The 15,352-nt window shown below is 42.4% G+C and overlaps 1 protein-coding gene across 11 annotated transcripts in view; it reads left to right on the forward strand.

Moving 5' to 3' along the window:
• Window positions 1–15,352, forward strand: part of PTPRT (protein tyrosine phosphatase receptor type T) — a 477,859-nt gene that overhangs the window by 123,628 nt on the left and 338,879 nt on the right. For all 11 annotated transcript variants that reach the window (XM_074553619.1, XM_074553620.1, XM_074553627.1 and 8 more), the window contains exon 2: window positions 4,197–4,322. In XM_074553619.1, coding sequence (XP_074409720.1) covers window positions 4,197–4,322 — 126 coding nt within the window. The remainder of the gene's footprint in view (window positions 1–4,196; window positions 4,323–15,352) is intronic.

Genomic DNA, 15,352 nt, shown 5'->3' on the forward strand with positions numbered 1-15,352 from the left:
AAGCCATCTCCATTCCCTCATCAGCCCCGCTGAGCAACTGCATTTGTTTAATTTTTAGCCAAGCAGGAAAAAGGCTCCAAAGTTCCCCGTATCTTTCCCAAAAATCCTCATTCTTGCTGACAATTTATGAAGACCCAGCACCCCACTTTGGTGATTGTGTGAATGTTGTCATTTTCCTCAAGCTGCTCTGTGATATGTGACTGAAAGGATAACTTGCAGACCTGGTAACTAAATTCATCCAGTGGTTGGTCTTCCTTTCCCTTCAACTTGAGGATTATTTTTTCAAGGTTAATGAACAGCCCTGCTCTGCCTCTAAGCAGTCAAATATCAGCCATGGATGACTTTGTTTGGGGATGGGTCTAACCTCTTCCTGTCTTTATGTTCCATCATATTTGGGTGTAGCTCATGTAAAAGTGTCTGCATGGGTGGGATGTCTGTGGAAATATTGGATATTAAGTTATGCTGCCATCAGTGCAAACAACACTTCTGCTTGTTACTCTTCATACTTTAGTGAACTCCTAAAATCTCCAATTTTCTGACCCTGGCTGCCTGGAAGGGAAGCTGCAATGTCACATCTGCCAACTCTTGCAGAAAGCAGGGCCACCACTGATGTCCTTGCTTGGCAAATAGAACACAAATCACTGTGGCTACCTGGCTTTACCAAGGATTGGATATAAAGAAATAAATTTTTGATTGTGAGAGTGGGGAGGCCCTGGCACAGCTGTGGCTGCCCCTGGATCCCTGGCAGTGCCCAAGGCCAGGCTGGACAGGGCTGGGAGCAGCCTGGGACAGTGGAAGGTGTCCCTGCCATGGCAGGGGTGGCACTGGATGGGCTTTAAGGTCCCTTCCAACCCAAACCATTCTGTGACTCTGTGATTGTTAAAGTAACCCCAAAGTCTGTGATGTTCTGATATATTGTACTACTTTACTGTCACTTTCTGAAGTTTCTTTCCTGTTCCATAATACACAACAGTGTGAAGAGGGGAATTGTTGACTTTTTGGCTCACAAGTCACTGTGGCTCTGGCTCCCAGCTGGGCCTTTATTTCAGTTTTAGTTCTGCTCTCAGTGGACACAGCAGAGGAAGAAGCTGGTGGGCACTGCCCCCCTCTTGGCACCCAGGATGCACACAGGCAATCTGCTCGTCTGAGCCCTTAAAATCAACTCCAGCTTTTTCTCCTTGTCCTCATTTCCTGCAAATTCACCTCCACATTCCAATTCTGCTGCCTCTAGTAAATTAATCCTCCTGGCTTATTGCCCTGTCACTCTGTGTTTGGAGGTTTCTCCACTAACCTTTTCTTTCTCTGAAATATAGGTGTCTTGCTGCTGCTGCTTTTAAGGCTCTCCATGGTTTTTCCTTTCCTTTCCTGTTCAGCAGTACTACAAGGTTAGCTTTGACTTTCAGGCAAGGCACTTTAAAAGCTTCCTCAGGTGTTGTCTTGTATCAGCAGATGCTCCCAATTAATTTCCACAGGTTCTCACTGTGTCCCTTTTTCAGTTCCTCGCACTCCATCTTCCTCAGTGAGGATAAAACCACCTGTTTAGCTGATTATGCCAGGCTATTGACAATTACATTCCCACTTCAATGAGCACTGCTGCCCCATATTTTGCTACTTATTGCTTGTTTTGCTTCTGGGGCTTTGTAGCAGCTCCTGTGCAGTATTCTCTGTGTACAGGAGTTGGGCTGGAGCAGAGGATGTGTTTACAATTCCTCCAAAGGAAAAGCTCCCATATATCCCCATCCCTGAGTGCTGAGCAGGAGGGTGGGGATGGTTTGTGTCTGAATTAAAGGGAATCCATCAAAATGAGAATGCTCCATGCAGGCTGAGAGCACAGGATTGGATTTGGCTTTTCGTTCTGCTCGCTGGGATAAAAATGACTTTCACTGCTCACTCCCACACAGTCCAGGCTGCCTGGATCTTCCCTTAGATTTTTTTTTTTATTTAGCCTGTTCAATATTGTAATTTTGAACTTTTTCACCTAAATTAATTAAAAAAAAAGACAGAAGACAGTTACACAGGTGTAATCCTACTTGTTTTGACAGCTGGGAAGGCTTCACAAATGAGATAAATTAAAGACAAGGGTTATTTAAATATTATAAAATCATGACAACTCAGAAATATTTGCAGAAGCTACTCAAACAGGCATGTTTTCAAGGGTTATAAAATCTATTCACTGATGAAAATATGTAATATATACAAGTTTTAATTTTTTAGGGCAAGCTTTATCTCTTTGAACTTTTTTCAGCAGCAGAGTATTTTGTGGTGTCAGGTGCTCTATCCAACAAACCTTCCTAGAATTTACTTGACTAGAAATGTTTGGTGAGGTTGTGTAGAACCACTTAAATCAATTGCAGTTGGAGTGCACAGAGAATCATTTAACAGTGTAAGGGATTGAGAACTATTAATGACATGAGATATATTTTGTAATTTGTGAGGAGTTCCATAGGAACTGAGAGGAAGTTTGGGCTTGGGTAATATGGTTGAAAATTAAAGAAGGCTTTAATGTCTTCAGTGCTGTGTAACCCTTTATTGCAGAGGACACAGGTCAGTGATGAACCAGGTGTTTATTGTGTGAGTGCAGCTGTGGGAAGGAGGGAGGAGTCAGGAATATCTCTGTCCATACAGCTCCGGTTGGTGTCAGTGCTGCCCTGTGAGAGCTGCCCTAGAACAGAGACTGGACAGAGATAAAGAATAAACCAGGGATTTATCAAAAGGCCTCAATGGCTCCACCTTGGGCAGCACAAGAGCCCAGCCAGGGCTGCACCCAAGATGAACCAAAATGGTCCCAAAATGCACGACCGGGCACAGGGTCTGTCACTGTGATCAGTTCTGCTCCATTTGCACCTTGCAGTTCATTGTCCCATTCCAGCTTTAGCCCAGGCAGTCCCACCCTGCTTGTTTTTCTCTCTCCAGCCCACGGTGTTTGTGCTCTTGGGCTGAGATTTGGATCATTTGTCCTTGGTGCCCAGCTGGAGCAGGAATTGTTTTGTCTCCCTGCTTTGTGCACAGAGCTCACCATCCCATAATATGAATCCCAGACCCACACACTAAAGCAGCTCAGAATGTGAAAAATATAAAAGCTAAACCTGAGGCATCATCAGGAGCCATTGGTACTTGGCTGGCAGAGCAGGGGACGTTGCCCTGGGCACGGTGCAGCCCTGGTGTGTTACCTGTGCCCAGTTCCAGTTCTTCCAGGTGGAGTGGGATCTGCAGAGAACAGTGATCCTTTCTTTCCTAAGAGGAAACCAAATCTTTATGAACACACCTTGGGCATGATTCAAGTCTAAACTGGGTTTCCCTGATCCAGTGGATCCAGTAGTGAAATACTTTGTCAGGCTGGATTGGGTGGAGGTGAAGAGTGCGTGAATAAGGGACACCAGTGTAGGAATATCCCAGGAAATAAACATTCTGTTCCTCTGTGTGACCCAAGTTTCAAAGATCTGCACTGGAATACAACATTTCATTCCACAGTTCCTGAATTTCCCTTGATACACAGGTGTTCAGACAGCTGCCAATGCATTTATGAGAGTTAACATCTTCCAAGTATTTCAGGAATTGCAGTAAAGATCTTTCAGTCAGCACTCTGGAAGGTGTGAATGCCAGTTGACATCTGCTGCTCCTCATTCTCCTATTCAGAAACTACAGGGCCATGCTCAAAAGTATTGATTTGAAAGATCTTGAGGAAGCTTTGTGTGTTCATGGGCTACACAGAAATTTGTGTTGTTATGTTTAGGAGATGGTTAAAGCCAGGTTAAATATAATCAAGGCTTAAAAGCAAAAACAAGTGAGGTCTTGCTGTAGGAACAGTGCTGCTGTGCTTGTTTGTCATTTGCATTCCTTCTTCCTTTTCCTGATTTTTAAAAAAAATATCTTTCTTGAAGGTTCATGCAAATATTCCTGCATGGGGGTATCCTGTAGAATTGTCCTTGAAAACAACAGGTTGAAATAAAGGGGACTGATCTTAGAAGAAGTAGTGTGGATGGAAGAAAACAAGGACTTCCAGTGGATATAAAACATGGAAATTACAAAGATATTTTTTGGACATCATCCTTGGAGCTGCATGAAAAATAATGTTTAGGAAATTAGTTTTATTTTTAGTTCCTGTGTAAGCTTGGATACAAAATACCTAAGTAAATGGCCTACCACAAAGAGAGAGAAAATTAACTGAGAAATGTTTCCATTTTTCTTGGTTGTAGGTGGCTGTTCATTTGATGAGCACTACAGCAACTGTGGTTATAGTGTCGCCTTGGGAACCAATGGATTTACCTGGGAGCAGATCAACACCTGGGAAAAGCCAACAATGGATCCTGCTGTCCCAACTGGTGAGTGAGGAGCCTCATCAGCACTGATGAGATCCAATTCTTGGAGAGAATTAGATGTTATTGCTGTGGATGTGTGTGCTGGCTCTGGGTACACACAGCAGAGCAGGATTTTACTCTGTGATAAAATGTTAATTTTGTATTCAAAGTATTCTGGCAACAGAATTCATAGATGTGAGGTGACTCTTTGCAACATTTGCCATTGGATATCCTTGAAGAACTGTTTTACATTTCTTACTCTTATTTTGTTTCTCATTTAGCAGAGAGGAAATGTTTTGGATATAAAACTCTAAAGCTCAGCCAGCTTTTGGCATATTTCTGGATGAGAGAGTTATCTGGGGAGGTTCATGTTGGACAGGCCAGAAGTAAAGCCTTAAAATGTTGGAAATATTGGACACTGCAGTTACCATTTAGCTCTCAACTGATTGTTTTAAATTCCAGTTTTGAGAAAGACAAGGAAGTTCCTTGTCTAGAGGATTAGTTGTGGTAGCTAATGCTTGATTAGGCTGGGACTTGAGACAGGAGAATTTTCATATGCAAGAAAAACATTTCCAGCAGTGAGAGTTACCAGAGTTTCTAATTTACTAATATGTACTGAGTATAGTGTAGACTTCCATGTGACATTTGGAATATTCTTAGCAGAGCTCACGGTGGTGATAATTTCCAAGTTTTGTTTTCCATTGGAAGTTACCATTATGGGAATGAATTCTCTTGCATGAAATGCTTTGTTTACATTGAAAAATAACTTGATTTAAGAAAGCACTTTAAAGTTCACTAAAAATCCCTCTTTGTCCATGTTGGTTGCCACCTAAAATAGCAATGTGAGTCTCTTTCAGGCACACAGTGGCCAAAAGACTTTATCAGCCAGTTAAGACTTTGATTTCACTCCTAAAAAAGAAATATTCATTCTGGTTAGTGCATTGCACTGTGAGAGCACGAACTACATGGAAGAAGAGAATATAATGTTGTTCAAGTCATATTCTTATGCCTGTAATTATTGGGATAAGAGAATTGTAATTGTTGGCTGCCTGGAAGGACACGATGAGGGGCTGAGACAGCAACAGCTCCCTGCCACAGCCCCTGACAGACAGCCCAGAGCCCATTCCTGGGTGCTTGTCAGTGAAACCAGCTCAGGAGACACCAGCCTGGCTGGGCTTCCTCCAGCACTGAAAGCTGGTTAAGTCTTGTGGGTTTTAAACCATTTTATCATTGGGAATTGCTCAGAATTGGAGGCTTCAAAGTGTGTCACACCTATTTGGTTTGGCTGTGGCATCCCACAAAGGGTTAATTGTGGAGGTTGCAGTTTTTGGTCCTGCCTGTAAGAGTGTGCTTCATGATTCTGGATGTTGTTGTGTTTTAAATGATGGCAGTTTTGTCTGTCGGGCTCTTCAGCTTTTGGTTCATTGTTGTGTCCTTATTTTGTGTCCTTGGTAAAGACCAAGCTGGAGAGACATGGCAAATCTTTGAGTTATCAGATTCCAGAGGGAAGGAGTAGGAATTGTCACAGTTCTGATGCAGTCGAGAATCTGGAACAAATGGGAAGGTTTATATGGCTTGCACTGGATGAGTTCAATGCTTTGTTAACTCCAAATGTCAAAGTAAACCCTTCCTGGCCTCCTTATTGGAGATGTATTGTCCTCTGGAATAGCCTGGAACCATGGAGGGGTCAGCAGAAATCCCAGAGCTGGAAAAGCCCCCTGAGGTTATTGACTCCAACCATTATCCCAGCCCCAAACCCTGCTCCCACATCTTTGTTTTATGGCCACATGTGCCACATCTCCTCGTTTTGTGAATGTTTCCAGGGATGGTCACTCCACCCTGGGCAGCCGTTCCAGTGCTTGACAACCTTTCCAACAAAGAAATTTTTCCTAATATCCAATCTAAACAACAAAAGACAAACAACAGCCTGGAATGGAATGACTAAAAAAACCCCAAAGCAACAAACCTACCCAAAAAATCCCAACCGCAAACAAACCATTCCATATGCACAAAAAATCCCCCATGCCAACCCCAGGACATCACCATAGAGTTTCTCCAAATACTTGTGGTTCCCCATTTCCTTGATATCTGGTATAATGAAAAAAAAATCTATAAAAATATCTACTCCAGCAGCTGCAAATGTAATGAAGGTTGGACCTGAAACAAAAAATGCAGAAAATTTTATTGAAGTTAAAAGGCAAAGCAGCCATCAAGTGGGAATGTGCTGATAAAGAAATACTGTGTAAGAAGGTTGGAAGGAGCATGAGGGGAATTGAGTCAGTTCCTGATGGGACTGGTTGATGTCACAGGACTGTTCACACAGAACAAAGGGCAAAATCAGTAGGTGGAAGATCATGGACCACAGCAAATGGGTACAGAAGGGCCTGGTGGAACAAACCCCAGGTTTTCAGGAGCTGTCCAAGCTGGAGTAATTTGCAGTGTTCAAACAGACCCCCTGAAGCTGGTGAGATTTTTGGAGCTATTATTGAGAGTCTGTTGCTGGCTAGAATTGTGATGTTTGTGTTGGTTACTCTTTGAAAAGCTGTTTGGTGGGAATAGAAGCTGTTTACTTAATATTCACGTAGAGGCAAAGCCAGGTGGATGAACTGAAGGAACAGCATGTTCCACTCCTACAGGCAGGGACATCTTTAAAGCTGGAGTCCTAGAACATGTGATGGTTGACTTTTCATTCCATTGAATTTCTCCACAGCAACTGAGAGAAGCAGGGTGTAAATCCACTGAGCTGCAGGGTGTAAGAGGTGCTAACAAAGAGGTATTCATGGAATAAGCACCCAGAGCACAGGGAGTGGTGGCAGGAGTGCCAGCAGGGCTCTGGGAGGCAATAATGCAGATTTTTTATGTTGGAACCCTATTTTAAACACTGCCTTACTTTTATAGCTGGAAATAGGTTTAAATTCTGCATTGTGGAAGTGGTGAAAACAAAAAGGGAGCAGGAATTAGGTTGGTTCAGTGACACTGAGTCAGCCTGCAGTGCTGGAAGCATGGCCAGCCCCCAGCTGCTCAGCCCTTTCCTCTGGAAAACGTTTTGGCTTTCCTAAGTACCAGCAGATCCCTTTGAATTCTACCAAGCCACAGAACTGAGTCCTCCTGAATACTAATGATGCTGTCTAGCACTTTTTAAAGTCCTTTTCACTGCTAGAGCTCAGAGTGCTCTTCAAAGGAGGTCAGTACCATGAATGAGAGCCCGAGTCCCCAGAGCTGTGTAATTCTCTGCTGCAAAGGTCCCTGCCCAGGGATGTCTTTCTGGTCCTTGTTTTTTTAATTAAAATGTCAAAAAGAGAAAAAAAAGAAACCAATTAAACTGCTCCATTAGCAATGTAGAAGTTTGTAGGCAATTTGTTTTACTCCGTTGCCAGCAAATAAAGTGTTTCCCATGAATTCTGTGATTAATTCCTTAGGGTTGGAAACAGTGTTAATTGGGGGATTAAGAACCAGATGTTTGTTGTTCTGAATAAATGTTTCAAAATCGCAGAACACATGAATCGTAGGTATCCAACCCCCAGATTTCAGTGGGACTTTGGTTCCACCTCCTTGCACAATAGCAGGAGTGATTATAACAAAATATTCTCTAACAGATGGGTGTTTACTTAAGCCTGAATACCCTCAGTGATGAGTATTCTGCAGCTTTTGGGCTGTTTGTTCCACTGCTTGAATTGTAGAGGTTCTCAAACCTTCATTTTCCTTTCTGTGGCTTCAACCCTTTTTTTTTTTTCGTGTTTTTTCCATTTTCGAATACGGAAAATAATCAGTTGTTGCTCTCTTGTAACCTCTCCTATATAGTAGTATGCAGTTAAATCTTTATTCTGCAGGAGTGTGACCCAGTCCTTTTAACCTTTCTTAATTGTCTTTTGTCTTCCCTGTGCCTTCAGTCATTGTTTTCTCTCCTTTTGGGGATATTTGTGTGAAGTTGTTCTACCAAGCAAGGACTCAGCACTCTGCATGGCAGTGCTGGAAGGCACAAGATCAACCCAAGCCAGTCTGGGATCCTGTGAGAGCAGGACTTGAGCTCTTTTGTGGGTCTTTTTTGAGGCACATGCTTGGTTAGCACAACACAGAAATGTGTTTAAATCAACCAGGCAAAAGCACTGCTCTGTTCTCCCTGTCACCACTTTGCAGCATTCCAAAGAGCTGGGACCAGGCTGCTCTGGCAGCAGTTGCAAGAATAATATTAATAATGAAAGTATTTAACATTTAAAGTTCAAAGTATTTTACTATCATTTGCTAATTAACTCCAATGGAGAGTTAACCAAGGCTGACTAGACTGAAGTAATTACTTTAATTGTATTAAATATGACTCTATTTGAATGCAAAGGCATCGTGTCTTGTGCACTTGTGCAGCTGCATTCTTTCCTGTTGGATTTCAATCCCACGTTTACTTTGTGAAGTTTTCCTGTTCCAGCTTAGCAGATAAATAATCAACACATAGAGGCTGAATTTCTGGTCCCATCTGCCTGGCTGCTCACTTGTTTCATCTCTGTAGCACTTAGAGCAAGGGCTCCTTTGCTTTCACAGAAATAAACAATAATTTTTCCAAAAGAAATGGAGTAGATGTGTGTATAAACATAGATCTGCATCTCTCAGTGCTCCATATCTCTGCTGTTTCTTGCTCCACTGTTTTCCAGCTGGGCATTGTCTAGGAAACAGAAGTGTGGGTATGAAGAATGTATGGATTAGCAAAATGTTTTGGAATAAATTATAATATTCAGAATGACATCACTTGTAGGCTACCTAGCAAGTGCAAATGGCCTCACTTTGCATCCTGGTTCCACAAAACTTCTTCTGCAAAGAGCAACAGGACCTGTTATGGTTGAAGGGTGGTTTTGTGACAGAAATTGATGCATTTTTATCTCCCATGGAGTCATTTAGGTTGGAAAAGCTCTCTAAGATCATCAAGTCCAACCCTTACCCCAGCACTGCCCAGGCCACCACTAAAGCACGGTCCCAAGCATTCCATGACATATGTTTGAATGTTCTCAGGGATGATGTTTCTACTGCTGCTCTGGGCAGCCTGTTCCAAAATCTGCCCACCCTTTTGGTGAAGAAAGGTTTCCCGAGAACCAATCTAAACCTCCATCTAAGTGGTGGGTGTTTTGAGATTATATTTTCAGGCCCAAGTGAGTTCTGAGTGTGGCCTTAGAGAGCATCCTGTGTCCCAGTGAGTGAGCCCAGCTCAGACCTGTTCAGGTGTTGGGAAGGATGGAAGTGTGACAAGGAAGTCTCACAGATATGTGTGCTTAGCAGAAAGATTTTTAAATGTGGAGTCTGATGAAGGAATAGAGATGGAAGCAAATTTTGATATAGAAGAGAAGAATTGCTGAGCCAGTCTGACTGGATAACCAAGAACACAAAAGGTGTGTTAGTTAGAAGGGGTTTTTATGGCTTAGGGCAAAGGATAAACCCACCCCAAACAAGATGATGTTTTTACCAAGCAAGGAAGAGAGCACAGGCAAACAAGTCAGCAAATGTGGCAAGTAGAAAAAAGGTCTCAGAATTTTCCACTGCAAGAAAACTGAAAAACAACTTCTAGCTGAAACTAGATGAGTTATGATAGGCTATAGATAAAAGTTAAGGTATAGACTGGTTCTACTGTATTGAGATGCTCATCAAAGAAAAGTATTTAATGCATTGTAACCAAAACCAAAGGGTCTCCAGGCCTGCGTGCAGCTGGAGCTGACAGCTGTGGGCACAGCTCTGTCACCCACAACCCTGGACTGCTGGAACTCTTGGATACAACAAACTGCATTTTGGAGAGTCCCTGGAGTCCCACATTCCTCATTCTTACATTCAGGGTGTGCAGGGCATCACTCCCCTGCATGTGATGGATCCTCCACCACCCTCCACTCACTGAGAAATCACAGCAGAATCTCTGATTTTCCTCTTGCAGCACAGATAAGGGATGGGCGACTCTTCCCACACCTAAATGACTTTGTTCCTTTGTTCCAGGAACTGGAGGAGTCTGAGCTTCTCACTGGAAGAACAGAAGGGTCATCATCATTAGTGTTGCTCTGTGAATCACTCATTTAGCAGGCAAGCATGGAGATATATCCAGGAATTCCAGATGGCCAAATTCCACTTGGGCTGCTCTGAACTGAGTGAAGTTTTATGGGATTCTAACAGGCCAAATGCTTTCCTGTGTCACCTTTGTCTTTTTGTGAGTGGCACCATGGAGTTAAAGCAGGAATGGATAATTATCCAGCAGCTTTCCTTCTGGAAGGTGATAACCCACACTGGATGGGAAGGATGCTTTAATTCTGTTCAGGAGATGGGAGATGTGAAGCTACTGCTGACCTCCAGAAAGGCCAGAGACCTTCTGTGCATAGGTCAGGCATTTGTCTCTTCTCCCTGCAGGCCAGAATGGTGCCAGCAGGAGTTAGACTCAACATTTGTAAATTTGAAAGGCGAGGCAGTAAAATTAACATTTCCCCGTGTCTGAGTGCATTAATTCTTGCTTACAAGAAAATACAAAAAAGAAACTTGTTAAAGGAATAAATTAAAATTCATCTGTGTATATGATGAATCATGATTCAGTTTTGTCTGAGAGGGAGAAAAAAAAATTGGCTCAGCTGCCTGTATATTTTTTTTTCTCCAAAAATATTTTATGCAGGGGAAATTACTAAGAATGAGTCAAATATGTTTTTCCCCACTCTTTCACTTGCATACAAGTAAATAGATTAGTCTGTGGCTCGTTAATGAGCTCCAAGTAATTTCTCAGCTGTTAAGGTCTAAAGAGAAAGGGATCTTTGGAAAGTTTTCCCCATGTGTTTTTATTTTGCTATTTACTCTGCAGCCTCCTGTCTGTGCTTTCAGATTCTTTCTTGTAGTTGTAAATAATTCCTCCCCATTTCCAGAATTCCATTCCTGCTTGATGCTAACCTGAGGTTTTTTTGGGATTGACTGCAGGTGTTGGGTTTATTTTATGGATGTTGGGTTTATTAACATGGATGTGCATGTCAATGTTGAGGTTTCCAGGAAATGCACACCTTTAACCTATGAAGCTTTGGGAGGAATGTAACCTTACAAGCAACAAGAGGGAGTCTTTTCTGTCCTTCCAGCCTTCAATTGCTCTGCTTTGCTCTCTCCAGGCCCTAAGCCACCCCTCTAACTCATTCTCTCATGGCTGCTCACAGCCCAGCACCAGGATTTGGGTGTCTCTTGGAGGAATATGTTGTTACCCATATGTTTTTACTACCTTGTGTTAGGTCTGGGCTGTCAGTAACTAAATCCCACCTGTGTATGTGCAGAAAATCTTGCTTATTCAGCAATGAAGACCATGAACTGATTTCAGACAGGCAGCAATTTAAATCCATGAGTTTTAAGAGTGATTCTTACCAAATATTTGCTCTGTCTCATGCTTCCGTGTTGTAATACCCAGTAAAACCTTTCCTTTGGGATGGGATGTACTGGTTTTGGATGAAATAGAAACAGTGGGGGACTGTTTGACCTAAGTCTGTGGGGAAATTGCAGACCTATAAATTAAGTAGAATAAAAGCACTTGCTTTTATTCAATGATATAAAAAGTTGATTTAATTATGAACGTTTACCACTCTAGAAGACTTCTGCTGAGAGGAACTTGCATCCCAGTTTTTAATTCGGTGTCATTGCCGTTGTAAAGGTGAGAGAGAATTTGTCCTCATGTGCTGTTGTCAGAGGTCAGCAGAACCATCCTTCCACTTAGAGGGAGGTGGAGTTTTGGTACTGAAATCAAGCTCAGCAAGGATGCGCAGCCTTCAGTGAGCTCACAGGGTATAAAGAAATGATATCAAAGACCAGAATGGCTTCTAGGAAGTGTTTTAATAACCCTGAAGGGGTTGCTGTCTGCTGGGAGCACACACAGTTCTGCACCTTGATGTGTTAAATGGTACATTTGAACTGCTGTCAGTCTCTTTCTGACCCTTTCCTGCCAGAGCTTCCCCAAACAGAGCTGTTTGAGAGTGTCAGGACCTTTCCATTATCACCATTAGTGAGATCATGGCACTGCTAAAGCACTGCCACACCATCACTCAGTATCATCACCCTGGGAGGAAGGACAAGCAAGCTGCTGGTGAGCTCGTTCCTCCTGCATGGCTTCAGCACAGAAACATTAATTTCACTCAGCACCTGTTGGCTCTAGCAGGAACTGATGTCTCTCAGCATCTGAGCACACAGCCTGTATTTTTTATAATGTGTGTCTTGCTTTGGAAAGCCAGGAGTCTGCTAAAGAAGGCAGGAGCCTCCCCTGAAATGGAAAATGTAAACCCCTCCGAATTGCTATAAATTTTAAATTAAGGGTCTCTCAGGCAACAAAAATTATAGGAGCAGGAAATAACAGCTCTTTAATAGGGAAAGGAAAAAAAATAAAAGGATAAAATAAACACTGCAGTACACTAGAACAACACTGCCAGAGTCAGAACCCAGCCTGACACCCTGTGGGTCAGGCTGTTGGCAGCAGTCCCATTGGAATTGGGGCTCAGCCCTCCTGCAGTGTCAGGGGTGGCTCTGCTGGAGCAGGATCCTGTAGAAAGGTGCAGTCTCTGCCTCTGAAGATGCAGTGGAAGGAGAGGCAGCTGCAGTTCCTCTGGGAATCCTGTGGAGAAGCTGTGCTGGTGTTCCAGAACCTCCAGATTATATCCAGGTAGGAATGCTTGGCTCCTCCCTCTGGGCTCACATCTCCCAATGGGATGCTGTAGTTCTTATCAGCCATGCAGGGACATTCAATAGCTGTTATCAGCAATGTCCCCTCCCAAGGGAACAGTGATTGTGGTCACTCAGAGAGAGAGATAAGGCAAACTGCCCACTTGACAAAAAATAATCTGCCATACAGGTGGTAATGGAAAACATCTTGCATTGCAATCTGGAACAACGTGTTATTTTGAGCTCTGACATCATGCTGTCCAGATGCCAATGTGTTACAACTGGTTTTTTTTGAGGGAATTTTATAACCACACCAGGTGGAAAAATATTTCTCATGAACATCTTCAAAATCTTCAGGAGTTGGTAAATAGAAGAAAGAGAGTTTTTTTCCACATAGATGAAATTTAATATAAGTTCTATTGAAATAAATGTGGTTGCAGGAGTAAACAAGGTGAATAGGTAGCATGAAGGATGGGGAAGATCTTTCTGACAAAAATTAAACACTAAAATTGATAAATGTGAAGTTAGTGGATATTAAGGAAGTGGCAAAGCAGGGAGTAAATAGGAGCAGAAGTTTGAGGAGGAAGAGATAAATTCTAGTGCTTTTGAAAGAACTGATTAGGGATATTGCAGGTCTAGTGAGGGCTCAGATTTGTAACAACATTTGAAGAGTGAATTTTTGAGTAGACAGAATTCTGGTCTGGTTTTTTTTCCCTCCCCTCAAACTGTGAATCTGCTCTGCATTGGGTATTTTTCCTTTTTTCTGCAAGGTTTGTGAACAGCCTGGAGATGGGCAGGTCTAACAGGAAAGACGTTCCAAAAGAAGAGCGACCTGGGAACCTGCAAGGGGCAGGTTCAGACAGACCAGATTTGAAAAAGGGAAGGAGAAGGCCATGAATGAACAGAGAAATACTGACAGATGAGGATTTACAAAAGGAAATTTTGGGGAAAGCAGAGGCAAAATTACTTCTCAGCATGATCCAAGAAAGCAATTGAGGCATTAAGTGGGGATTCAAGGCAGAGAGTGAGCAGAATACAGGAAAGGCAGGAAGGATCACTAAGGGTGCTGCTCAGCCCCTTGTGAGCCTTGGCAGCTCTGAATGAATTTTCAGCTTTTTGGAGCTGATTAACATAGGGTCAGTGGAATTCTCCTGAGATCCCTTAAGTTCAGTGGGAGCTGGGTGTAATCTCTTAGAGGGACTCTGTGCTGCAGTGCATTGTCTGGATAATACACTTTCCCCCCCAGTTTGTCTCTTTTGCCCAGTGAATTCTCTTCTTTCCCCTTTCTTGCTTTTTTCTTTAGTTTTTTACTTCAGTCACCAACCATCACACCACTTACCAGACTCCCGGCATCTCGGTACAAAGCCATGGAAGGATATCCAAGATTGCAGTGTTGAGAATTATTTAACTAATGCAGTTTCTTTACCACAAGCCCTATTCAGGGTATAGTGAACTAACTGTAAGTCTTTCTGCCAGCTTCAAAATAAACAGGATGGAGACTCATAACGAGCAGATTTTCAGATGCTTTACTATTTAATTAGAAGGATACAGATTGTTTGATGGAATGATAATAACAACCTCTGATCACTGGTTCCAATGAGAACTGTTGCTGTTGAGAACTTGTGGGGGAAAGAGAGTTCATTTTTCATGCTTAGGAAATATTAGCATTTGCTATTGCCAGTATCAGATATTTAGCGTGTGTAATTTGGCACATGAAAAATGCTGCCTTTTAAAAGTCTTTTCCATAAGTCATTTATATATGTACAAAAGCAAGTTGATAGCAACAATATTAATATATCCTCATGGAAAAAAAAATAATGTAAGCTTCTCCTACACAGGCAATGCAACCTCCTCCATGTCATTCACCTCCTTTAGAAGGGACTGGAAACTGTTGTGCTTGTATTCCTTTGAGATGTAAAGTTGTTATATTACAAATTATCTCTTGTTTTCAGTATTGACTAGATAAATAAATGCAATTATGTTTATCAATGTTGAAAATTAAGCAACAGAAAGCAATTGTGTGTGTTTGAGGATCTTTTCAAATGAAAAGCTGTATTCACTGAATTCTCATCGGCTCTTTCTCTCCCTGACATGTTTCATGATGTGAGCTCTCAATTGAATGAACAGCTGCAGTAAAAATGGCACCAGCCAAGTCACAGGGAATTCACAGGAAATTGAGATGTTCCAGGCTTCAACACAAGCCACTTGGGCCCTCATTTAACTTGAGGAATGCTTGGCTTTTCCTTAGTAAAATATCTATAAACATAGGAAGGTGTCACAGCTTTTTGGGTAAACCTCTTATAGGTAGAACAAAGACTCTTTGCTGGGTGTGTTTGTCTTTCTAAGGGTAAAAAAACCCTTTTCCTCTGGTCTTCTACTTGGGATTTACTTACACTGCATGCGTGAGGGAGTAATATGGAAGA

Source organism: Zonotrichia albicollis, chromosome 17 (assembly GCF_047830755.1).
Source record: "Zonotrichia albicollis isolate bZonAlb1 chromosome 17, bZonAlb1.hap1, whole genome shotgun sequence".
Lineage (NCBI taxonomy): Eukaryota > Metazoa > Chordata > Aves > Passeriformes > Passerellidae > Zonotrichia > Zonotrichia albicollis.